We start from the raw sequence: 25522 nt of genomic DNA, 5'->3' as shown, positions 1-25522 counted from the left end.
GTGGATCTGGTGGGCGCTGGGGAAGCTGAGGAGAAGACGTTTCCTCTGTAAAATTTGAATTCAAATGTCTTGTCACCTGTGCTTTCCTGCTAGTCACAGGTGCCACTCACCATTGTCTGATATTTGTCCCATGGTAGCCCCTTTCCTGCCTCGCCCCTGAAGGTGATGAGTTTCCTGTCACTGGAAGTTCACTTCTCTGTGGCCCCCACCCGGGAAGTTCTCACAAACGCTTCCCTTCCTCCCACCCAGATCATGGCTCATGTGGACGAGGCCGCCCGCCAGTTGTCCAAGTCTGGGTCAACCCTCTATGCAGTGCTGGAGCTTAAGAAGGGTGCCTCACCTGAAGATGTCAAGAAGGCCTACAGGTTCAGACCTCAGCCCCTTATTAAATCTCGCAATTCTTCCCTTTAAACCCTTCTCCTCGTACCTTGCTTTCTCACCCCTTTTTTTTTTTAAATATTTATTTGGCTGCATCAGGTCTCTGTTGTGGTATGTAGGATCTTTCATTGTGGCATGCAGGCTCTAGAAGGCACTGGCTTAGTTGCCTAAGTGGGATCTAAGTTCCCTGACCAGGGATCAAACCCACGTCCTCTGCATTGGAAAGCAGATTCTTAACCACTGGATCACCAGGAAAGTCCCCTGACCCAATTTTTAAATACCCAGACCTCCACTTTGGGGCCAGATGGGGCCATCATCCTCTTCCGTGTGGAGGAATGCAGATGTGGGCTTCTTGCCTCCATCCTCTCATGCATTCTTTCTTCACCCTCTAGAGACTTATCCCTGTCATTCATCATAACCCTCTCACCCCTACCACTCCCATCCTCTGCCCACCCTTCTTTTGGGTATTGCCTGGCTAGGAGACTGGCCTTGAAGTATCATCCAGACAAGAATCCAGGGGACGCTCAAGCAGCAGAAATCTTCAAGGAGATCAACACAGCCCACGCCGTACTGAGTGACCCTAAGAAGCGGAAAATTTATGACCGGCATGGCTCATTGGGGATATATATATACGATCACTTTGGCGAAGAAGGCGTCACATACTATTTTACAATGAATAGTTGTTGGTTCAAGGTACACAGTTCTTTCTGGTCCCTTAAAAATAAGGAAGGAGGGGCAACCCTCCACTCTTAGGATGGCTGATTCTCCTCTCCTAGAACAAATGCTTCTATTGTCTCATACTGGGTGCTGGAAGAATTGAGGCTGGGTGGAGCTTGAATGGAAATACACAGTAACTGCTGGATTGAAGCCATTCTTTCCCACCTTGTAGACACTTGTCCTCCTGTGTGCTCTACTCACCTGTTGCTGTTGTTGCTGCTGCTGCTGCTTTTGCTGTGGAGCACTTAAGCCACCACCTGAGGAAATGGCTAACAAAAAAAATGCGTCAAATGTCCAGCATCAGCCTCCCAGGTCAGGTGAGAACCACAGGTAGGGACTGGGGTGAGAGCTGAATTAGGGTTGTGGGTGAAACCCTGAACTCTCAACTGTGAACCCCCAACTCTCAAGTCAGTATTGGGGCCAAGTGAACAAAGAGAAGAGGGTACGCTTGGTTTCTGAGGAGCTTATGCCCAAAACTGACAGTTTAAATGTAATGTTCGCTTTCCATGACTGTTAAGCTTAATGGATGGAGTGAGCATTAAGGTAGGGAATGGGGTGGGAGACTGTGCCTAGAAAAGGCAGTAGTTGAAGACAAGTTAGAGAATGCAGTTCTTTGCATTTACGCAAGAAAGGTAGTGTCTGAGATGATCCACTGAGGTGTGGGTTGACTGAAATTCACACCAGTGCCATCTAGTGACAGGAATACATAACTGCAAGGTAACCCTTTTCTCACCAGTGGACTAAAAAATGGGCTTCCCAGGTGGCTCAGTGGTAAAGAATCTGCCTGCTAAGGCAGGAGACTCAGGTTGATCCCTGGGTCAGGAAGATCCCCTGGAGAAGGAAATGGCAACCCACTACAGTATTCTTGCCTGGGAAATCTCAAGGGCAGAGGAACCTGGTGGGCTACAGTCCATGGGGTCGCAAAAGAGTCAGACATAACTTAGCAACTACACAACAGACCAAAAAATTGTTACCAGATGTCTACATATGTGTTTTTCAATCCATCATAGGACACAGAGAACATTTTAGAAGAGGGGAAGATGGTTCTAGTGATGATAATTAGTAAAAGATGAAGAGTGAGGTATGAAAACTGAAATGCGGCAATAACTAAAGGGTAAGGAAAAAATACACACTAAAAACAATTCAGCTGAGTCTTTAATGGAAAGTTATGTCTTTATAGTGTGGACTACAGGTATTGTATCCTTCCCTGTAGGGGGTTTGCTTTAAATTCTGCATGATCATTCGTTCTAGTTAATAAGATGCCATCTTCTTCTGCCCTTAGATGCTGAGCCAGTGAGGGTGACTTCTGCTGCCCAGGCCACTGGACTCGGAGAAGAGAGGAGCAAGTAGCCCTGTCCTGACATTGACCCTGATTTGCCCCTTCTGCGTGTAAGACTCCCGTCTTCACAAGCACTGATGGCCTCCATCCCAGTGAGGACCCCATCTTTGTCCTTGATGCTGTCACTGACCCTGGCCGTACAGGGTCACCCAGCTGTTCTTCCTTTTAGCTCTAGTCCCAATTTTAACCTGTTAGAGAGCAGCCCGCCTACCCAGCCCTTGTGAGGTCTTAGGCAGGGGTGACAGTCTTCCTGAACATTGTTTTTCCTGTGCCTTCCTTGGAACTTGAGCCAGTGTCAGCGGTAGTGTCAGCCACTTATGAGACTTCCTTCTGGATCCTGAACACCAAGCAGGATGGATCCTGTCCTGGAGCTGCTGTGTCAGGTGACCCGCCTTTGTTGCAACTCTGTGTGCCAAGAACTCTTCGTTCAGCCTCATTCCCCAGCGAGTTCATCTTTCTGGGAGCTGGTCTCATCATCTTCTGGTGCCCGTGCCCTTGGCATTGCCAGCCTCATCCCGTACCACCATGAGACAACTCAGGAAGAGCATAAGTGCGTTTGAGGCTTAGAGGCCGTTGTCCCGCCTTTCAGTTCTCCCTGGACTGCAGCTGCTAGCACAGCATCCATGAGCATGGGGCCTGTGGGTTGACCGAACAGCACAGAAGTGCCTGCCGGCTTCCATCCTTCTGGTCTCATGTTGTACAAGCTGATCACTATATGTTTTGCGCTTAAAGTAGGGGCATGAAAATGTGATAGGGTGAAGACTGAATGTGTCCAGGCCCTTTCCCCATGTGTGCTTCATTGCACTGTCTGTCTGGTATCCTCATCACACCATTCCCCATCTTCGCAGGGTCAGAACCTAGGAACTCCTCAAACTTCTCTCTCCTGACTGGGAGAAGGGCTAAGGAATATCAGTCAATAAAAGAGCTTTTTAAAATCCAAACCCAGTGCATATGTTGGGCTCCCAAAAGACAAATCATGCCTGGGACAGAGAAGAAGAAGGAGAAAAAGGTAGAGGACAGGTGGGCATATCTGAGACTAGCCTGCCTCAGGGAGCCAGAGATCAGGACATGTGTGGAGCTGGGGCAGAGGCTTCCCAGAGCCTTGTGATGATGACTTTGTCGGTGCTCTAAATTTCTCCTGGAGACCAATTTCCTCGGTGCCCAAAATAGGTCCCTGGCATCCAGGTCCTTTCTGCCCAACTCCACTTCTCTAGATTTCCTAACAAATCAAGAGATGTCCTTGGCGTGGCTCCAGTGATGTGTTCAGGGACCAGAATCCTGTGTTTTCTCAGGGATATGCTCATGAGGTCGTTTCAGGCCCTGGCGCACCTGCCAGCTCCAGCCTCCTGGGCTTCTTTTCCTAGGGCAGGGGGATATAAGAAAGATCTGGGCAAGTACAAAAAAAGAGCCTCTCTCTCATCTCTGGTGCTCTTGTTTTGAATCATAGGATTCAGAGGAAGATGGTCAGAATCACTGACTAAGCCTTGGAGGCAACAGATTTCATTGTCTCTATCTATAGGTCCAGCAGGATGTCTCCTTTCACCCAGGCCATGTATGGTGCCTGTCACACAGGCCAGTTGAGATTCTGTGCCGCTACCTGGAAGAGGCACCCAGGCCCAAGCATGGGGGTCGGGGGCTCACAGGAGCTTCTGAGTGAGAGCACCTCTGTTGCCCACCTCGGCTTCCACCACAGCAGTGAAGTTCACCCCACTCTTGCTCTGGGGAGTCACCCATTCCCGAATGAGTCAGGGTCACTCACTCGGTGACAGCTGTGGCTCGCCTTACAGGAGCTAAATCGGGAGTTGGAATGTCACACACACATGCCCCTTGTTCCCCACCCCCACGTTAAAAACTAATCTCCTCTCTGGGGAGTGAGAGACAAACAGCGCTGCCCACAGAGTGGACAAGAGGGGTTTGGGAAACAGAAGGAGAAGTTTCCAGGGACAGAGCCATTCAGGGAGAGAGGACGAGAAAAAGCTACGTGTGCCTGGCCAGGGTACAGAGCAGAAACTAAGGCGAGGCAGAGAAGTGTCTGAAAACAGCTATCTAAGGACAAGGCAAATTGTTTTGAGGAAGGGACAGGAGACGTAGAGCTGTTTCAGGAGTGAGCAACAGAAGGGAACACAAAGAGTCGGAAGACTGCCGAACATACACGAGGAAGGGTCCAGAGGCAGTGAGAGAAGGCCGAGACCAGGGCCGAGGCCAGGGCAGGCACAGTCGCCGAGGGGATGAACTTCACGGTGGGTTTCAAGCCGCTGCTAGGGGATGCACACAGCATGGACAACCTGGAGAAGCAGCTCATTTGCCCCATCTGCCTGGAGATGTTCTCCAAACCGGTGGTGATCCTACCCTGCCAGCACAACCTGTGCCGCAAGTGCGCCAACGATGTCTTCCAGGTGGGCCGGGGCAGGGCCGGGGCAGGGCGGGCTGGTGAGAGGCTTGTCAGGTCAGTGCCAAGCGCCCAGAAGGTGATGGGAGGAAGGCGCCCCAAGGAGGCTGGTGGTGGCTGTCCTGGCTGAAGGGCAGAAGGAGAGCCAGGGGTCCTAGCAGATCCCAAAGTAAGCATGAGTCAGCAGCCGCTCTGCAGGCTGATGAGCATACAGCCTGTGCATGGACAGCCCTGGGATGCTGGTCTCTACAGAGAAAAGGAGACCCACATGGAAACTGGACAGGGAAGTGATCCTCTAACCAGGCTGTGTGACAGTCTGTGCTGTGACTCTGCATTCCAGCTTGGAGTTGAGATTTCAAGAACAATATGGAAAATCTGGAGAAAATAGCAATGAGATAATGAAACATTAAAAAGTGGACTGTGAGAAAGGTCCATGATGACAGTGACATTATTTGTATTTAAAGCAAAAGACTGAGCGCATCCATCTTGGGACGGGGGCAGGCAAAGTTAGTGGACAGAACACTGGGAATTCACCCCCACTAGAGGTGACACTTGTGTCCTTCCCCAGATTGGTGAGTCAAGAGACCTGCTGGTTAAAAGGGATCGAGGTCACTTAAGCAGGGAGAAGGCAGAGAATACATTTTACTTCCTCCAAATGGAACCAATTTTGGCTTGTGTGTGGTCACAGAGCAAAGCATAGCTAATCAAATTCACAGATCTCATTTTAGCTCCTGGTTTCAGAACTAAAAGCAGCACGTATCAGAATGTTTTATATAAGTGGGCTTGCTTTCTTGCCCCATGCCCTGGTGTAGGTTCTAGTAATCTCTAAAATGTAACAAAGATCAGGGAGAGTGAGGGATAAAGGCGCGTGCACACACACACACACACACGCACACACACACACGTGTCCTTACCAATGAAGTAAAAGCTCAGAATAGACCAGAGCTGGCTGACTTAGTAGGCATGGCAGCGATAAGGAACATCATGAACATGCAGTCTTCATCTCTGTCAGAAATTATGGGGAAATGTGTTGAACACAGTGATATTAACCAAGAGAATGCTTCCCTTTTAAGTTCTTTAGGGGCAGCATGTTTGGGGGAAAATAGTGGGCTGGCTAATTCAGGTCATTCTACAGCTGCGCCCACAGCCCACTGTTTGTTGTCTGCTGTCTTCGCTGAGCTCCATGGTCTCTCCTGCCATCTTCCCATCGAGGCCTTTTGCCATCTCCCATTCCTGTCAGTGTTCAAACCTGTCATTATTTGGCTCCAGACAACCTCAGAGCCAGTGGTTTTCCCTCTCTAGGGTCTGATCATCCCAGGCATTCAGTCATGTGCAACCCACCATCTTGGGTTTTCCCTTGGTCTGATTAACTCTGAACATCCTTCAGGCTGAGATGCCCAGAGGGGAATGACAGAAAGGTTTTGCCATCCCTTCTCATGAATTTGTAGTTAAACATTCTTTCATTAGAGCCTGAAATATGTGAAAGCAAAGAAAACTTTTGAAAGTGAAGGTAACATGTTCTCTAAAAAAAAAAAAAAAAAAGTGGTCAGAATATTAAAGTGCATGGCACACAGTATCACTGGGCAGAGGGATGCAGGGAGAAGTCCTACATATGGAGGCTAGAAGATGTTCTTCCCTGGGTCTGGAAGATCCCCTGGAGACGGAAATGGCAACCCACTCCAGTATTCTTGCCTGGAAAATCCCATGGACAGAGGAGCCTGGTGGGCTACAGTCCATAGGGTTGCAAGAGTCAGACACGACTTATTAACTAAACCACAACCAGAAGATGTTCAAGTCAGTTTTCTGTATCCAGACACACTGTTTTGGTTCCCTGAAGGTCTGGAATACTGATCTGAGCCCAGAGAGACTTGGGAATTGTTTGGGTCGAACCCTGTGCAGAATATTTGGGAGATAACATGGTTCCCGGGGCTTCGGGATGGTTCTGTGGATCTGGACTAATGTGTGTCTTTTGAAGTACAGGGCACCCCTGGCCCTCCAAGGAGAGGAGTGAAGCAGTTCATTTCCTTGCTGCTTTATTTGGGATGGCCTGGTGGGAGGCTGACCCAGTTCTTTGGCTGCACTTATGTATATACATCTCAGCAGACCTCCCTCTGAAAGATGAGCATATTTAGTTTTTTCACACATTGCCTCCACATTTTGACAACTCGAGGCATAATCAGATTGTCTGTTTTCTAAGTATGGGGACGAGAATAGGACTTCTATATCTTGAAACTACTTAGGAAGAACACACTTAGAACATTGCCTAGAAAGTTAATAGGACTTAGAAAAGTGATACCAGTATATTACACACCCACACACATATTTTTTTCCAACACTATAAGAATTTATATTATGAAAAGTGAATCTTCACCTTGGGCCCTCTCTAATTCCCTTCTCCAGATGGAAGTAGCCATTACCAACTTTCTTGGGTACCCTTGCAGGAATTTTCCATAGTTAGGTACACGTTTGTGTGTGTGTGTGTATGTGTATGCACGCATTTAAATTTATCCTATACCTGCCTTGGTTTACTCTCTTGGCTGTCGTTCCATAGCCACACATTCCAACACGCACCTTCCTTTTTAATAGCTATATAGTGGTCCCTTGTCATGACTGAGCCACAGTCTATTTCACCCATGCTCTGAAACATTTAGATGATGCTCAGTGTTTTGCTGTCCTAAAAAAACTACTGTGATGGACAACAAAAAGGAATTTGGAAGGAGGAACTTCCCTGATGGTCCAGTGGCTAAGACTCGGCACTCCCAATGCAAGGAGCCTGCATTTGATCCCTGGTCAGGGAACAAGATCCCACATGCCACAACTAAGACCCATCACAACCAAATAATTTTTAAAATACTAAAAAAAAATTAGTATTTGGAGGGATTGTGATCTTAAAACATTAGGTTATAAGAACTGACTCATTTGAAGAGACCCCGCTGCTGGGAAAGATTGAAGGTGAGAGGAGAAGGGGATGACAGAGGATGAGATGGTTGGATGGCATCACTGACTCAATGGACATGAGTTTGAATAAACTCTGGGAGTTGGTGCTGTATAGGGAGGCCTGGCATGCTGCAGTCAATGGGGTCACAAAGAGTCGGATGCAACTGAGCAACTGAACTGAGCATCAGGTTAACAAAAGAGGAAACAAAATTTTTGAGGTAATTACTTGCCAGTCCAGTGGTTAGGACTCCACTCTTTCACTGTTGAGGGCCTGGGTTCAATCCTTGGCTGGGGAATTAAGATCCCATGGTGGGACCAAAAAAAAAATTTTTTTTCATTGAAAATGTTGACGAGTATTAAAGGTTTGGGAGGAAATCATCCATAATCTCACCTTCTCCAATGCAATTGTTTTCATGTTTGCATATTATGCTTGTCTCTATACATATTTTTACATAGTTGCCATCACAATTTAACTCATTTTCTTTAGAGCTGTGATACAGTTCTCTTTCTCTCTCCCTCTCTCTCTGAATTTAAACAGAATAAAACACCAAAACACCACATTAACCCCCTTTAATTTCTCTCTTTCTCTTTCCCCACACTTGCACCCACTCAGCAACCAAGCATTTTGGCTAGGGGAAAGCTGTCGGTGTGGGAATTTGACATAAACATCTTCCCATGTGTTTCTGAATTTGTAAACTCTATTCCTTCCTAAACTGCTTTAAAACAGCCTGTGGTTTATTTTTATACCTGCCCCCACTTCACTGTGGGCACTTGTTTATGAGCTGCAACCTGTTGTAATTTAACAGACAACTAGAAGGCCTTATGAGAAGGTTGTTCAGAAACAGCTTTTCTGGAGGGTGTCCATGTAGGGAGAGAGTTACAGAGATGGGAATAGCAAGAAAGGGACCTCCTCCTGTCATAAAGGGCAAACTGGGAAAGAAATGACCTCTTTTATTTCATCCCAAATTCAAGTTCCTTTTTTCTTTCTTTCTTTCTTTTTTTTTTAGTATTTAGGTTGCTTTGGATCTTAGTTGAAGCATGTGAGATCTTTCATTGTGGTGCACAGACTCCCCATTAGTGGTGCGCAGGCTCAGTGGTTGTGGTTTGCAGGGCTTAATTGCTCCATGGCGTGTGGGATCTTAGTTCCCTGACCAGGGATCAAACCCTTGACCCCTGCATCGCAAGGTGGATTCTTAACCACTGGACCACCAGGGAAGTCCCCCAAATTCCAGTTCTATACAGTCTAATTGTTAGGGCTGCTGCCATCAAGTACAGGCCAGCTGGTGAAAACCCTACACAGCCTTCCTCTTCAGCCACTTCCACCTGTCACTGAGGGCACTGAGATGTCCCTCCCCGGCCCAGACTTGGGCAGGTCTCTTTTATGGGAAATTGGTTGATTGAAATTTTATGAAGTATGTTAATCTTGTAGCTGGCTTAGGATCTTATTTGAGGAAAGAAACTGGATTTACTGGGAAACACAATCATAGACCGAGACTCAGCACTCCTGGGCTCTAGTCCTACCGGTTTCTTCCTTAATTGGCCATGACTGTAAAGCAGGTTGTTTCACTTCTTCAAGCCTGTTTACACACACATGGATAAAGAGGGGCTTTAAATTGCTGTTTAACATCCTTGTAATTCTAACAATCTGATTTCACAAATGGAAGAAACATCATCATATATTTCCATTCTTTCAGGACTTTGCATTCAGTTACTAGTTACTAGTGTCCTATCTTGGCTCACTCTTCTTTTTGTTTTGTTTCTTGTTTGTCCTGGCTGCACCACTGGCATGTGGGATCTAAGTTCCCCAACCAGGGATCAAACCCACGCCCCCTGTATTGGCAGCATGGCGTCTTAACTGCTGGACGGAGTAGGGAAGTCCCATGGCTCACTCTCCTGCTTACCAGTCCTCCTCTGAGCCAGCCTCTTTTCACAAATCCCTGTGTCATGCTCACTGCTAGGTTCTGTTGGGCAGAGCAAGCTCTCCCCTCAAAACCCCTCCCCCACCCACAACTCAGCTTTTGCTGCCTCCTGGATTCTTCTAAAGGTCTTCAACTTGCTTCAAATGTGTGGTCTTCTGGCCCGTTTTCCCACAGTTTCTCTAGTATATTCTGAGGTTCTGTCTCAGAGGACTTGCACGGTCCACTATTCATCATTGGCCAGGCCAACAGTTTAGGGGAGATAGCTGCCAACAACCCTCCTTACGTCCTGGGCAAGTATCCCAAATCAGCATCACTCTGGGTAGCCAGGAAAGAGGGAAAAGATTCTGAGAGAAGTGTAGATTCAATAGAGGAACTGCATTCACAGAGCATCTTTGTAGATGGAATGTTTCCATTGGAGGCTGCACACCATTACCAAAGAAATATAGCTTAAAAGAGAGACAGCTCATGGCTTTGGCAATGTTTCCCCCACCCAATTCCACACCCCACTTCCTACCTTCATAATAAAGGAAAGTGCTCAATTTCTAGATGTTAGTGAAAATAAAGATGTCATTTTTCCCATCAAGGTTCACAGAACCCTTGAATTCTACTCATCTGGGGAGCAGTGTCCCCCAGGTTTAAGTTCTGCAGCATCACAGGCACCAATGTCTTCCCAAGCACCAGCCTCGAAAGGTCTGAATTTTTTTTTACTCCCTCCTCTCGCTGGCAGCCCACTCACATCCACGCAATTGGCCAGATTCCACCTCTGGCATCCCTGGTCTTTGCAGGGTTTTCTGTTTCTGTCTGAGGGCAAGACGGTGACTTGCTTGTGACTTGCTTCTGATCTGTGTGTCTAGCCGGATGGAGGCGTGGGAGACCTTACTTCCCTGACCAAGGGCGCCCCCTGCAGTGGAAGCGCAGAGTCTTCACCACTGGACCACCAGGGAAGCCTGGGCCTTTACATCAGAAGCAATGGCCAGTCTTCTCTCCCGTTTATCCAAATCACTTCTGATTAATATTCACTCTGATTTTCTCTTGCAGTTTAGAAACTTGGCCTACAAAATTAAGTTCAGCTCTTTACCCTTGGATTAAAAACCCTCTAAGGTTTTACAATTTTTTTTTTTTAAAGCCCTTCATGGTAAAATCTACCTTTCAACTTCCCTCTGTCCCATGACTCCTCTATCTGTAATTTGAACTCCTCTAGTATCTTTGGTTTCCTAAAACTCTTTCTAATAACCATCTCCTGCTTCCTGTCTACCCTGTCTTCAAGTGGTATTTTCTTAAACACTTTCCTTAAACTAAGGGTTTTCCTTAAACTAAGGTGGTCCAGTGGTGAAGACTCTGCGCTTCCTCTGCAGGGGGCGCCCTTGGTCAGGGAAGTAAGATCTCCCACGCCTCCATCCGGCCAGATAGACACACAGTTCTTTTTTTTTTTTTTAGATAAACCCTTTTATTTATTTATGCTTCTCCAGTTTGTTTAAAACAACAAGAACAACCCTCTTAACATAACTGACAACCCTTCTCCCCTTACCCTTCCTTGGGCTGAAGGGTAGTTAATGGGGAAATGGCCCCCAGGGATGAGGCTGAACATAAGAACCCCTTAGGGAGGTAATGGAGTGATGGAGCCTGAATTCCCCGCCCAGGAGATAGGGCAGGAAATGGCAACCCAATCCAGTGTTCTTGCCTGAAGAATCCCAGGGACGGGGGAGCCTGGTGGGCTGTCGTCTATGGGGTCAGACTTAGCAGCAGCAGCAGTGTATGACCTAGGGAGTAAACTAACATAGGTCTGCTAAGTATCTTTTCTCCTGTTAATGCTTCTGGCACTCTAATACCCCCTGTTCATTCACAGCAGGATTGCGCATTGTATTTTTAAAAAGTAAACATTTATTTCCCCAAACACGAGGTCCTTGTACAAAATTTCAAAATTATATTTTTTTAAAAAAGAAGGAAGGAATCACCCACAATTCTATCACTCAGTGGAAATTATTGCAAAAAATATTTAGTTTTTATTTTATGCATTTTATAAAGTAATTCATGGTTTATACAAAGAAATTTGGGAAATGTAGATGAATACAAATAAGAAATTTTAAAATCCTATAACTCCCATCACCCATTTCAAAATCTGGATCCTACTGTCTATATAGACTTAGATCCTGCTTTTTTCATGAGTCTCTCCCCATGTTAAGAACATGTTAAAGATAGTTGCATTGTAATACCATTGTAACTCATTTAGTCTTTACTATTAAATAACCGGGCTTCCCTGGTGGCTCAGGTGGTAAAGAATCTTCAGGCAGTTCGGGAGACCTGGGTTCAATCCCTGGGTCGGGAAGATCCCCTGGAGGAGGGCATGACAACCCACTCCAGTATTCTTGCCTGGAGAATCCCCATGGACAGAGGAGCCTGGCAGGCTGCAGTCTGTGGAGTCAGACACAACCGAAGCAACTAAGCATCAGCATTAAATAACCAGCATGTTAACTATCTGAAAAAACAATTTTACTGTTTATTCTGGTTAAAAAAATAATACAGGTGTGTTGTGAATTTTTTTGTGTGGCTGCGCTGGGGCTTAGTTGCAGCATGTGGGATCTAGTACCCTGACCAGGGATGGAACCCAGGTCCCCTGCATTAGGATCTTGGAGTCTTAGCCACTGGACCACCAGGGAGCTCCTGTATTATGTAAATTTTAAGCCTCATAAATAATATAAAATTATAGAATGTATAAATCCATCTAAACACACTAGGGCTATTTCAGAGAAGATGGGATTTCAAGAACTTTTAATATCAAACAGGAAGAGAGCATTCGAGGGACAGCTAGAGGGAGGCACAAATGAGAGATAGTGGATTCAAAACAGGGACATGGTGACCTGCAAGATGTGAGAGGAGAAGGTTGCTATAAAAACTAACAACTCCCTTCCCCCACACTGGTCAGTGTTCTTACCATATACATATCCATTAAGGCTCATTGCTCAGAGAACATCAGCCTTTGAATGGAGCTACTGCTAAGTACAAATCCTCTTTTTAGATCTGAGGAAATGTGAGCCATAAGAGAAATTGTTTTCCCGAGGTCATAAATGGCAAATCCCAAACCACATCTTCAGATCACTGCTACTTTCCCTATATCATCTTGCATTAAATGCTCTCAATTAAAATACAGAGATGCTACCAAGAGTGGGGAACAATTTTATCTGCATGTCTAGTACAGATGACTTTCTCAAGGTAGCCGCTTCGCATTTGCAAACTGTTTAGGACAGAAGACATACAAGTTTTGATTAGGGGAGGGAGTTAGGAAAGGGTTAGAGCAAATGTCTCAAACTTCATTCTCTGTCATCTTCCTGATTTTTGCCAAAACTGTATACGCCATTTGTACTATGCTTAAGTATTTCTACTTAAAAGAACTCACTTTGGGGACTTCTGTGGTGATTCAGACCCAGGGCTCCCAATGCAGGGATTCCTTGGTCAGGGAACTATATCTTGCAGGTACCAAGAACCTGCATGCCCCAAACAAGATCTGGTACAGTCAAATAAATAACTCTGTAAAAAAGAACTCACCTTCAAAGATGAAATATTTATAATTCTAAATGACAAAATCCACAAAAAAGCACCAGTTTTATAGGCTGGTTATTTTTTTCTAATATAGATTAAGGTAAACACGTAAGAGGGCTTCCCTGGTGTCTCAGTGGTAAAGAATCTGCCTGCCATTGCAGGTTCAATCCCTGGGTTGGGAAGATCCCCTGGAGAAGGAAATGCCAACCCATTCCAGAATTCTTGCCTGAAAAATCCCATGGACAGAGGAGTCTGTTGGGCTACAGTCCATGGGGTCACAAAAGAGTCAGACACGACTTAGCGACTAAACAACAAACACCTAAGGAATTCATATGTCCATCCCTGTGCCTCCTGAAATCTTCATACCTGTCCTCAGTATGTACACCACATTTTGGGAAACAATGCACACTTGGGTAGCACAGTGAGGGAGTCTGAGCTACATAAGCTAGCAACATGTCATGCCATGAGCCAGAAGCCTCCAAAAATCCAAAAGAAAAACTTTACTGTTTATTAGTAGTCAAGTTTAGCTCTAGTACCCAAGGACACATATACACACGTATGTGTCTATATATATATATATATACACACACACATATACGCTTCAGGGTCTACTCTAGCAAAGGAAGTTGGATGTGGAGTTGGGTAGGGGAAACATTGCTGAAGCCATTACAAAAAGGAAGAGGTGCCCTCGAGGTTAGGTGGAAAGTCAACCGGAGGTAGAATATGGCAGGAGGAGTTGAGCTGTGGAAGAGGGGAGGACTCTGGGACCCAGGGATGAGTGGCAAATCTGGGCTCAGCTGTGGCATCTACTCCAGGGAGCAGCACCAGCCTGTGGCCAGAGAGGAGTAACCCTCCCCCTTGCCTGCCCTGCGTGCTCTCCAGCTTCCAAGAAAGGTGCTCTTCAAACAGGAGACTGAGGTTGACTGCTTAAGCATTAATTGCTTCTCAGAGCCCCTGGTCCTGGGAGAATGGTTTAGCCAGGATTAGCCAGTGGGATGAGCCACCAAGGAAATTTCTCTGGCAGGTGTGGAAGTGGTGATGAGGCACCATGCCTCGCCAGCCCACCTCAGGTCAATCTCTGGGGTGAGTCCTCACTGTGGGGAATCTGAAGTAGGACCCTTGACCAAGATAACCCAACAAGTCTTGATTACTTTTTCTTCTCTTTTGTAGCACTGTGGTAAAGTAAAATATTTACTGTCTTAACCATTCTTAAATGTGCAGTTCAGTGGCATTAAGAATATTCACGTTGTTGTTCAGCCATCACCACTATCCATCCCAGAACTCTCATCATCCCCCAAATGGAAACTCCGTACCTATTAAATAATAACTCCTCATTTCCCTTCCCCCAACCCCTGACAACCACCCTTCTATCTCTGTGAGTTTGACCGTTCTAGGTACCTCATATAAGAAGGGTCATACAGTATTTGTCCTTTTGTGACTGGTTCTTCTTTAATCAGGGAGACTATGCTTTCTTCTTAAGTGAACAGTGCAAAGAAATAGAGGGAAACAGTAGAATGGGAAAGACTAGAGATCTCTTCAAGAAAATTGGAGATACCAAGGGAACATTTCATGCAAAGATGGGCACAATAAAAGACAGAAACAGCAAGGACCTAGAAGAAGCAGAAGAGATTACGAAGAGACGGCAAGAATACACAGAAGAACTATACAAAAAAGGTCTTAATGCCCCGGATAACCACAATGGTTTGGTCACTCACCTAGAGCCAGACATCCTGGAGTGTGAAGTCAGGTGGGTCTTAGGAAGCATTACTATGAACAAAACTAGTAGAAGTGACGGAGTTCCAGCTAAGCAATTGAAAATCCTAAAATATGATGCTGTGAAAGTGCTGCACTCAATATGCCAGCAAGTTTGGAAAGTTAGCAGTGGCCACAGGACTAAAAAAGGTCAGTTTTAATTCCAGTCCCAAAGAAAGGTGATGCCAAAGAACGTTCCAAGAAGCGCACAGTTCTATTACTAGCAAGGTAGTGCTCAAAATCCTTCAAGCTAGGCTTCAACAGTACATGAACTGAGAACTTCCAGATGTACAAGCTGGATTTAGTAAAGGCAGAGGAACCAGAGATCAAATTGCCAACATCCACTGGACACAGTAAAAGCAAGGGAATTACAAAAAAACATCTACTTCTGCTTCATTGTCTACACTAAAGCCCTTGACTGTGTGGATCACAACAAACTATGGAAAATTCTTAAAGAGATGGGAATATAAGACCACCTTACCTGCCTCCTGAGAAATCTGTATGCAGGTCAAGAAGCAACAGTTAGAACTGGACATGGAACAATGGACTGGTTCAAAATTGGGAAAGGAGTACATCAAGGCTGTATATTGTCACCCTACTTATTTAACTTATATGCAGACTATATCATGTGAAATGCTGGACTGGATGAAGCACAAGCTGGAATCAAGATTGCTGGGGAAAATAGCAACAATCTCACATATGCAGATGATACCACACTAATGGCAGAAAGTGAAGAGGAACTAAACAGCCTCTTGATGAGGGTAAAAGAGGAGAGTGAAAAACCTGGCTTAAAACTCAACATTCGAAAAACAAAGATCATGGCATCCGGTCTCATAACTTCACGGCAAATAGATGGGTGGGAAATGGAAACAGTGACAGATTTTATTTTCTTAGGCTCCAAAATCACTGCAGATGGTAACTGCAGCCATGAAATTAAAAGACGCTTGCTTCTTGGAAGAAAAGCTATGACAAACCTAGACAGCATATTAAAAGCAGAGACATCACTTTGCTGACAAAGTTCTGTTTAGCCAAAGCTATGATTTTTCCACTAGTCATGTACGGATTTGAGAGTTGTTTTCATTTCTTTAATTGAAATTGAACTGTTTGTTGAAGCAGTTCTTCCAGAAGGTATCTTTGTCCCTTGATCATCATGCTTTCTTTTCCATTTCCTTTTTGGATTATCTTGGCTTGCATCTCCTGTTGCATCTCCTCTGTTTATCAGTCTTCTTTAAATAGGGGTAGCTTTATCTGGTACTGAGGGTAAATTCGTCACTCAGCCCTGTTGACCTTGGCTTCCTTCCAAAAGCAGACTGGCTCTCTGACTGTTGCCATTGGTTTGTAATCTCTGTTTACCTCTTTGGCTTCTTGGATGACTAGAGGGGTATGACCTGGATTAGTAGGCAGTTGAGTGTCTCAGTTTGGTTATGTTGCCTCAGAATATTTTTCACACGAGTCTGATGAATTATGATAAATTATCTACCATGGGGGCATGTGTAGCCATGGGAGGAGTTCTCCTGTGAGATTTGAACTATCTCTCCACAGACAAGAAGGCCACTCTGGTTGCCAGCTAGCACTCTGTGGCACACGGGGTTTTGGTATGATGAGTCATCTTCTGTTTATTTCTGTTGAAATAACTTCAATCCACAGTTGCACAGTTGACTTTTAGGCTGTCCTCTCTTTCCTATGTGAAAGGTTCCTATATGAAAGGATGATGCTTGGTCCTTCATGACTCTTTCACTAAAACACTTCACCTAAGGCTCAGAGAGAAAAATGTTAGCTTTGGGCATCATTCTTCAACGGACCTAAATTTTATTGTATCTGACAATGTAGTATAATGATTATTCTGAGTATAATGATTACTCTGACCCTGAGGTCAGAGTGCCTGAGTTCAGATATTGATTTTGCCACCAACTGGCTGATGACCATGTGGAAATTTATTAAACTTTTCTGGGCTACAATTTCCCATCTTTGAAATGGAGCTAATGATATGAAATGAATTGAATACAAATAAAAGGATTTAGAGCAAAGCCTGGCATAAACTAAGTGTTCAATAGGTGTTAGACTTGTATATTTCTTACAATATTTCTTGTAGTCCAGGTTAGAGGGTAAATGTTCATCTCCTCCACCATCTTTTTAAAAAAATATTTATTTATTTATTTGGCTGCTCTGAGTCTTAGCTGCAGCACACAGGATCATTCAATCTTTGCTGGGGCATGTGGGATCTAGTTCCCTGACCAGGGATGGAACCTGGGCCCTGCATTGGGAGCTCAGAGTCTTAGCCACTGGACCACCAGGGAAGTCCCTTTTCCACCATCTTTACAAGAAATTCTTGAGGGTTAAATTCAAGAATGTGTGGAAAACCCCTAGCACAGTGCTTGACATGTAATAGGTCCTCAAAACATGTGCTGACTGTTAAATAATGAGTATGGAGGAAGGGTGCATTGTGAGGGGCAGAGGTTAGCAGAAGCTTTAGGAGTCTGTCTTTGCTCTGGGCCAAGACTTTAGAATATGCCCCCTGGACTTCCCTGGTAGTCCAGTGGTTAAGAATCCACCTGCCAATGCAAGGGACACGAGTTGGATTCCTGGTCTGGGAAAATTCCACATGCCACAGGGCAACTAGGCCCATGCTCCACAACTATTGAGCCTGTGCCCTAGAGCCTTCGAGCTGCAACTACTGAAGCCATGCACATACAGCCTGTGCTCTGCAAGAGAAGCCACTGAAATGAGAAGACCACACCACAACCAAGAGTGCTCTGCCCTCCGCAACTAGAGAAAACCCAAGTGCAGCAGTGAAGACCGAGCACAGCCAAAAGTAAAATAAAATAATTTAATTATATACAAAATAATACGCCCCCTTTCCTCCCACTCAGACACCAAGCATATTTAAATGCTTGCCACCAGCAAATCAAAGAGAAGTAAGATTCCAGGAGTTTGCAGGTTTAGAGTTTTCCTAACACCACCTTGCTCACTTGGATTCTAAATACTGAAAGATAATTGTATCAAGCAAACAAAAGCCCAGCGATCTCACACTTTAACACAGTCTTTAAGCTAAACTTAACAATATTCATACAATTCCAGTTACTAAGAAGGATTTATGTTTATTTACCCAAACACAGCCTTGGGATAATCTCAAGCTAATCTTTTTTAGCTTTATGATGGGCTAAAGTGTTAACTTCTTATAATTTTCAAGAGATCCCACCAAGGGTTTCCCTCAAGGCTCAGTGGTAAAGAATCTGCTGGCCAATGCAGGAGACTCGGGTTCAATCCCTGGTCCAGGAAGATCTCACGTGCTTCTGAGCAACTAAGCCCATGCGCACAGCTACTGAGCCTGTGCTCTAGATCCCGGGAGCCACACCTACTGAAGCCCAAGCACTCTAGAGCCTGTGCTCTGCAACAAGAGAGGCTTCTGCAATGAGAAGCCTGTGCATTACAACTAGAGAGTAGCCCCTCTTGCCACAACTAGAGAAAAACCTGCACAGCAACAGAGACCCAGCAAACCCCAAAATAAATAGATATAAAAAAAAGAAATCCCGCCAAAATGTGATAAGGATTTGGAGAAGTTTATAGAACCCAACTGTGGGAAATACATGTAAACACACAAAGTCACAGATGAATACCCTCTCCATCACTCTCTAGGAGTGTTCTTCCAGTCAATTAGGATTAGGTTCAGCTGTAAAAGACAGAAAACCAAAAATAACAGTGACTTCAAGTAGGTAAAACTTTTTTTCTCTCCAGTGAAAGTGGGCAGTCCAGTTCTGCCTCATCAGAGACTCCTTTTATCTTGCCATTCTCAGCATGTGGCTACTGCATGGCTCTAGATGGCTGCTTCAGCATATGCCATTTCATCTTCATTCCAGTCAGCAGGAAGGAGAAAAGAGGAGAAGTAGGGCATGCCTTTCACATTGAAGATACTTCCTAGAAATTGCACAAAACATTTCTATCTATATCCCACTGGCCAGAACACAGTCACCTCGTCACACCCAGCTGGAAGGGAGGCTTTGTTGCATGGTCTTTATTCTGTGTGTCTTACTAAAAATCTAGGGTCTCTATTACTGAAGAAGAAGAAGTGAATATTGAGGAACAACAAGCAGTCTCCACCAGTCTTTCATCTCTACTTCTCCCCCCAGATCGATTCTTTCTCTTCCCTGAAGACCAGGCTTCTCTATTCACAGTGTCTGACCCCTCACAGTGCCCACTTGTACAGATTTCGGGATGGCCACAATGTCGGCTCTTAGCTCAACTCCACAGGTCTTTTTTCAGTTCAAAAGCTGCACCTGGTCTAGTCACCTCAGCCTCTGTGTCTCCATTCCGATTTCCTAGAGAGAAAAACTGATTGGTCCTATTGGGTCAGGTGATCGATCACGTCCTCAATTCTGAGCCAACCCTCTGTGGCCTCAGCCATGGCAGGGCTCTCCTTTTTAGGACGGGATGGAGCAGGTCCTCTCAGGGGTATAAATGGGAGGAACTGTTGATCCCATCTGGTGAGTCCTCCTTCCAAGCTTCCTCCTGTCGTAACACCCAGCCCACTGGATGGAGTTGTGAGTTTGCTCTTCCTGAGGGCAGGGATAGTCATCTTTTCCCCAGAGCCTAGCAATTACCTGGCACACTCAATATTTGTGGTAGAGTGAATAATCCAGTCTAGTCCTTAATTGTGCAGAGGCTGAATGCTTGCCCAGACATGCACAGTAGGGCACTACAGGAGCAGCATGAGAACCCAGGAGCCCTGCTTCCCTGTGCCTGGAGAGATTTCCCTGGATTATCTGGCTCTATGTGTCTGCTCTCTTGTTCAGCATTTGTCTCTGTGCCCCTGCCCGGGGTTGCAAAGAATCTCCCCCACACGTGGCCCACGAGAGCCCTAGGCTGGAGGCTATTGGCTGCACCACTCAGAGACCATTTCCCTTCTCGGTCTTCCTGCTGAGGTCAATGTCTCCCCACAGCCCCAAGCTGGGCCCCTTTGAGGAGGTCTTGTCCTGACAAGGCCTGATCAAGCTAGGCTCTGGATGCAGCGACACTCAAAGGGGTGGGCTGAGTAACGAGACAAATGTGGGAGAGATTTCCATGGCCACCCACCTGGGGCTGCTCTCAGAGGAGCGCCCAGCCGTAGAAAAGAGTGGGTGGGAACTTCCTTGGCGGTCCAGTGGTTAAGACTATGTGCTCCCAGTGCATGGGACACAGGTTCAATCCCTGCTTGGGGAACTAAGACCCCACATGCCATGCAGCACACCATGGCCAAAAAAAAAGAGCTGCTGCCTCCCCCTCCATCACTGTCCTACTCCCCAGCCCCTGTGACTTTCCCTCCCACCCCCTCCAGTTCCCCCATAACTCACTGGGCCCTCCTGTCATGCTCTCTGCACCCACAGGCCTCGAACCCTCTGTGGCAGTCCCGGAGCTCCACCACCGTGTCTTCGGGGGGCCGTTTCCGCTGCCCATCTTGCAGGCACGAGGTGGTCCTGGACCGACATGGCGTCTACGGCCTGCAGCGGAACCTGCTGGTGGAGAACATTATCGACATTTACAAGCAGGAGTCCTCCCGGTGAGCTGTTAGGGTCTCATTTCTCTAAAGTGCAGGGCCTGGGACATAGCCAGGGAGCCCATCAGGGCCAGCAGGGAGAAGCTGAAATAGTCAACCTGCCCCTTCAGTTTAGTGACGAGAGGAGTGGACCTGAGAGGAGGAGGGACTTGCCGCCAGCTCGGCAGGTTGCCAGCTCAGGTGGCCTCTGATTCCTGGCCAGCGCTTCCCCCTCTTCACCTGGGGGTGCTGGCCATCCATCAGCAAGGTCCTCGTCAACCCTCCATGACCTCCCTCCCTGTGGGACTTCCTGCCGCCTGGAGTAGAAACTACTCTTGGATCTAGGCCTCCTGTACCCTGTACATAGCTCTGTCCCTCAAGTGAAGAGGAAGTCACCCACCTGCCCAGCCACAGCAGCAGGTGTCGGGGCACAGAGGGTGGCAGGGGCTGGTGGAGGCTGAAGAAAAAGTGCTCAGGGGGCCTCACACACTTGCCCCCCCTGCCTGCTCCCACACTGCCCGCCTCCCCGCAGGCCACTGCATTCCAAGGCTGAGCAGCACCTCATGTGTGAGGAGCATGAAGATGAGAAGATCAATATCTACTGTCTGAGCTGTGAAGTGCCCACCTGCTCTCTCTGCAAGGTCTTTGGTGCCCACAAGGACTGTGAGGTGGCCCCACTGCCCACCATTTACAAACGCCAGAAGGTATCAAGCAGCAGAGGGAGCAAGCATGGGGGGGTGGGGTGGGGACACAGGATGGGATCTCAAACTGCAGCCTCTTACTCCACTTGACTTCAAAGGCAGGCAGATCAGGGCTGAAGTCCCAACTCAGTGTGTGACCTTGGGTAAGTCACTTGAGCTCTCTGACCCTGACATTCTTCCTCTCTTGTAAAATGGGGATGAAAATGCTTACACTTGAGAGTTATAAGGATCATACGAGAAATGGATGCAGTATGGTGAACTCTCAAGGCCATCTCACTGTCATATAAGTAGATTCTACATAAAACATTAAAAATGAAGGGACTCCTCTGGAGGTCTGGTGTTTAAGCTTCCAACGCAGGCGGCACTGGTTCAATCCCTGGTTGGGGAACCAAGATTCCACGTGCCATGCAGTATGGCCAAAAAAAGAAATTAATCAGTTAATTTTTAAAAAATAATTGAAAAAATAAAATAAAAATTAAATTGATAGACAGGTAGAAAGTAAAGGAAAGCTCCAAGTGTGGGTAGGGAGAGAAGGAGGGGGAGTGAGATGTGAACAGAACCCTGAATGATAAGCATGGGAAAGGCAGGATTTCCCACAGGGCAAATTATTACTGAACTAGACAGATGAGACTATGCCTACAAACTCCTGAAACTTGGGGGACCTACAACAAAGACCCCCAAGGACCACAGGATACACTGGAATCCCAGGAATCCCTAAAGTAATCAGTTGTGCCACCTGGCTTTTGACAAAAGCAAATGCAAATTCTGCCTGGTGGAAAAACCCTCAATTTAGGCCTTGGGTTTTTCTTAGATTAAGATCAACATAAGATGGGCTCACGATTGAAGATACACAAAGAAACGTACTCATGAGTGAAGTCAGCAGAAACAATATTTTCAGATTTAGACCCTCAAAAAATTAAGATACTAGAATTATTAAAGAATGTAAAGTCAGCTTTGTATAAAATGCTTTAAAAATGGAATTTAAAAATAAGCAATAATAGACTATCAAAAGTGCAGATTTGACGAAGAACTGAACAGAGCTTTTAGAAATGAAAATATAATTGTAGAAAACAAAACATTCAAGGGATGAATTAAATGACAACTTTCTCTCAGTAAGAGAGGACTAAGGATTCCCTGGCTGTCCAGTGGTTAGCACTCTGTGCTTTTGCTCTCGAGGGCCTGAGTTGGGGAACTAAGATGCCACAAGCCACACAGCATGGCCAGAAAAAAAAAATTTTTTTTCACATAAAAAAATTTTAAAAAGGAAAGAGAGGACTGAAAAAATAGCTTAGAATATAGCACTGGGAGATCAGGAGGTTGGGAATGAGAAGGTCTAACATATTAGATATATGATTAGATATATCTGATACTCTAGATATATTAGATACTCTGATTAGATATCAGAGTCCCAGAATGAGAGAATAAAGAGAATGGAGAAGAGGCAATATTATCTTAATGGATAATCCTGAAGACCTTTTCAAAATTGATGGAAGATAAAGCATGCAGCCCAGTGCCTGGCGTTTGGTGGATATTTGGTGATGTCTCTTCCTCACTTGGTGGTGGAGGACTTCCTCTCTCCACTTCCTTCCAGAATTTATAGAATGTGCTTCCAAACTTCTTGAATGGTTCCAAACTCTCTAGATCTCTGTCAGAGTTGCCCTGAGGATGCCCTGATGGTGGTAGTGGAGGGGACAGTCCTCTCCTGGGTAGCCCTGGCCAGGGAGGGAGGAGCTTAGCTCCAGACCAGGTCCTCCAGCCCTGAGTGCTAGCCTCTGTGTGTGGCAGAGTGAGCTCAGCGATGGCATCGCGATGCTGGTGGCCGGCAATGACCGTGTGCAAGCAGTGATCACACAGATGGAGGAGGTGTGCCAGACCATCGAGGTGAGCCTGGAAAGGGAGGGAGGGAAAGTTGCTGGGCTACTGGAGGTAAATCACAAATAGTAGAATGTGCTTACCCAGGCTGCTAGGTATGAATCCCAGCTCTGTCCTCCTCTGTGACTTTCGTCCAGTGACTTAAGTTCTCAGTGTTTGGGTTTGCTTGTTTTTAACTACGTAAAAGAGTGATGATGAGAATGATATGATGGCTACCTCCATGGATCTTTTTGAGAATTAAGTGAGATAATACAGATAAAAACCAGAGTCAGAGAATTCGGCAGCAGCGCTCATGAAACTTTAAATATATAGTGTTGTTTTCTGAGAGAGTAGATCTTAAAAGTTCCCATCACAGGGAAACATTTTTGTCCACTATGTATGGTGCTGGATGTTAACTAGACATATTGTGGTGATCAGTTCACAATATACACAAATATTGGATCATTATTGTGTACATCTGAAGCTAATATGTTATATTTCAATTAAACCTCAACAAAGTATATATCAGTATTATTACTGAAAAGATCTGGGAACCAACAGCCCTTGGGTGGAGTCTGGTCTCTGCCACTAATTTGTGGTTGTACTTGACAGGTCACATCTATTCTTGGTTCCTCGTGACGTCCATTAAGTGGGGAGTGGGACAAGGCTACAAGTAGCCTGGTACTCTCCCAGCTATGAGGTCTCATCCTTACTCCCGGTTTTTCAGGAAAACAGCCGGAGGCAGAAGCAGTTGCTGAATCAGAGGTTTGAGGGCCTGTGTGCAGTACTGGAGGAGCGGAAGGGTGAGCTGCTGCAGGCGCTGGCCCGGGAGCAGGAGGAGAAGCTGCAGCGAGTCAGGGGCCTCATCCGCCAGTACGGAGACCACCTGGAGGCCTCCTCTAAGCTGGTGGAGTCTGCCATCCAGTCCATGGAGGAGCCGCAGATGGCGCTCTACCTGCAGGTGGGCCCTGGGGGGAGGGGGGCGGGCAGTGGCAGGCCACCTAGTGGCTGGAGTGGGGGCCTTTGCACTGGGATCAGATCAGATCAGTCGCTCAGTCGTGTCCGACTCTTTGCGACCCCATGAATCGCAGCACGCCAGGCCTCCCTGTCCATCACCAACTCCCGGAGTTCACTCAGACTCACGTCCATCGAGTCAGCGATGCCATCCAGCCATCTCATCCTCTGTCTCCCCTTCTCCTCCTGCCCCCAATCCCTCCCAGCATCAGAGTCTTTTCCAATGAGTCAACTCTTCGCATGAGGTGGCCAAAGTACTGGAGTTTCAGCTTTAGCATCATTCCTTCCAAAGAAATCCCAGGGCTGATGGGAAGCCAGGTTCAAGTCTTACCTCTGGCTCCTACTTGCCCCATGGCTTTGGGCAAGTCACCCTCTCTATCCATTTTTTTCCTTAACAAACTGGGACATGCATCCCCCCCTAACCCGCAGGATAGTGGTGGGCATCAGAAATGGGATATTGCCGGAGGTTGGCACAGTGCTTAATCTCACCCTCCTTTCTTCCCTGCAGCAGGCCAAGGAGTTGATCAATAAGTGAGTAGGTGGAGCGGGGAGGGAGAGGAAGGGGTGGGCGGGGACTCCACTGGCAAGGGTGGGAAGCGGGGGCAGTGGTGCTGGGAGTCTCCAGCTGAGCCTCTGGGCTGCTGCAGGGTCGGGACGATGTCGAAGGTGGAGCTGGCTGGCCGGCCAGAGCCGGGCTATGAAAGAATGGATCAATTCACCGTGAGCGTGGAGCATGTGGCCGAAATGCTGAGGACCATCGACTTCCAGCCAGGTGAGGAAGCCAGGATCGGAGGGAGCGGCCGGCCACTAGGACTGGGCGTCCAGACCCTCTGGGTCGGGGAGGGATGGGGGTAAGACGGCCAGAGAATAAGGGACCCCAACTCACCCAGCCTTCTCCTGGCCTAGGCACTTCTGGGGAGGAAGAGGATGAGGAGGTCGCGGTAGAAGGGGAAGAGGGCAACGCAGGACCAGAGGAAGAGCGGACCGATGGGCGGGAAAGTGAGTGTGGACATCGGCGGGGCCTGGCGGGGACCCCCTTCCACCGTCGGGCCATTGTACTCTCAGGGGCATCAGGGATCGCTTGGAGCCCCTACTCCCAACCTCAACCAGGAGGGGCGCGCCCCCTAGCGCGCCGGCCGAAGTACAACTTTCTTTAACACTATCCGTCTCTCTGGGCTGGTGGGAGACCGGGTTAGGTGGGGAAGTGGATGAGAAACCCTCCTGCCTAGAGAAACAAGTGAGCTGGGCTTCGGAATTGCCTTGTTTCTTGGGAGCGCCCGCCCACTGAGCTTGCTTTCCCAGGCACAGGCCAGCACTGACTCGCTCCTGTTGCGGATCCTGCGCACCTGGGTCCTGGTGCTCGGATGGTAAACGACCTGAGCAGAGACCACCGTACCACCCAACCCGGCGCCCCGCCGCGGGGGAGGGGCTCAATAAAGAGCTAATGCGTCCCGACCCGCAGCTCCTTTCACTGCTCAC

At 46.9% G+C, this 25522-nt stretch overlaps 2 protein-coding genes across 3 annotated transcripts; both read left to right on the top strand.

Moving 5' to 3' along the window:
- The first annotated feature begins 252 nt into the window (after positions 1-252).
- Positions 253-2445, top strand: DNAJC5G (DnaJ heat shock protein family (Hsp40) member C5 gamma). Its single transcript, XM_027554462.1, has 4 exons — positions 253-365; positions 771-1071; positions 1268-1412; positions 2378-2445. Exons 1-4 carry the CDS (start codon positions 253-255, stop codon positions 2443-2445), a joined length of 627 nt encoding a protein of 208 aa, XP_027410263.1.
- Positions 2446-3836: 1391 nt separating this feature from the next.
- Positions 3837-25498, top strand: TRIM54 (tripartite motif containing 54). Of its 2 annotated transcripts, none has more exons than XM_027555823.1 (9): positions 3837-4830; positions 20329-20501; positions 21010-21181; positions 22964-23059; positions 23757-23990; positions 24555-24574; positions 24691-24815; positions 24950-25042; positions 25346-25498. In XM_027555823.1, the coding sequence occupies exons 1-9, from the start codon at positions 4663-4665 to the stop codon at positions 25360-25362; spliced, it is 1098 nt and encodes a 365-aa protein (XP_027411624.1). In that variant the 5' UTR covers positions 3837-4662; the 3' UTR covers positions 25363-25498. The 2 variants fall into 2 exon arrangements, with proteins under 2 accessions (XP_027411624.1, XP_027411623.1); XM_027555822.1 differs by having other exon boundaries at positions 24552-24574.
- Positions 25499-25522: the final 24 nt, after the last annotated feature.

This window comes from Bos indicus x Bos taurus, chromosome 11 (assembly GCF_003369695.1).
Source record: "Bos indicus x Bos taurus breed Angus x Brahman F1 hybrid chromosome 11, Bos_hybrid_MaternalHap_v2.0, whole genome shotgun sequence".
NCBI lineage: Eukaryota > Metazoa > Chordata > Mammalia > Artiodactyla > Bovidae > Bos > Bos indicus x Bos taurus.
This window is presented reverse-complemented; position numbering and strand designations above follow the sequence as displayed.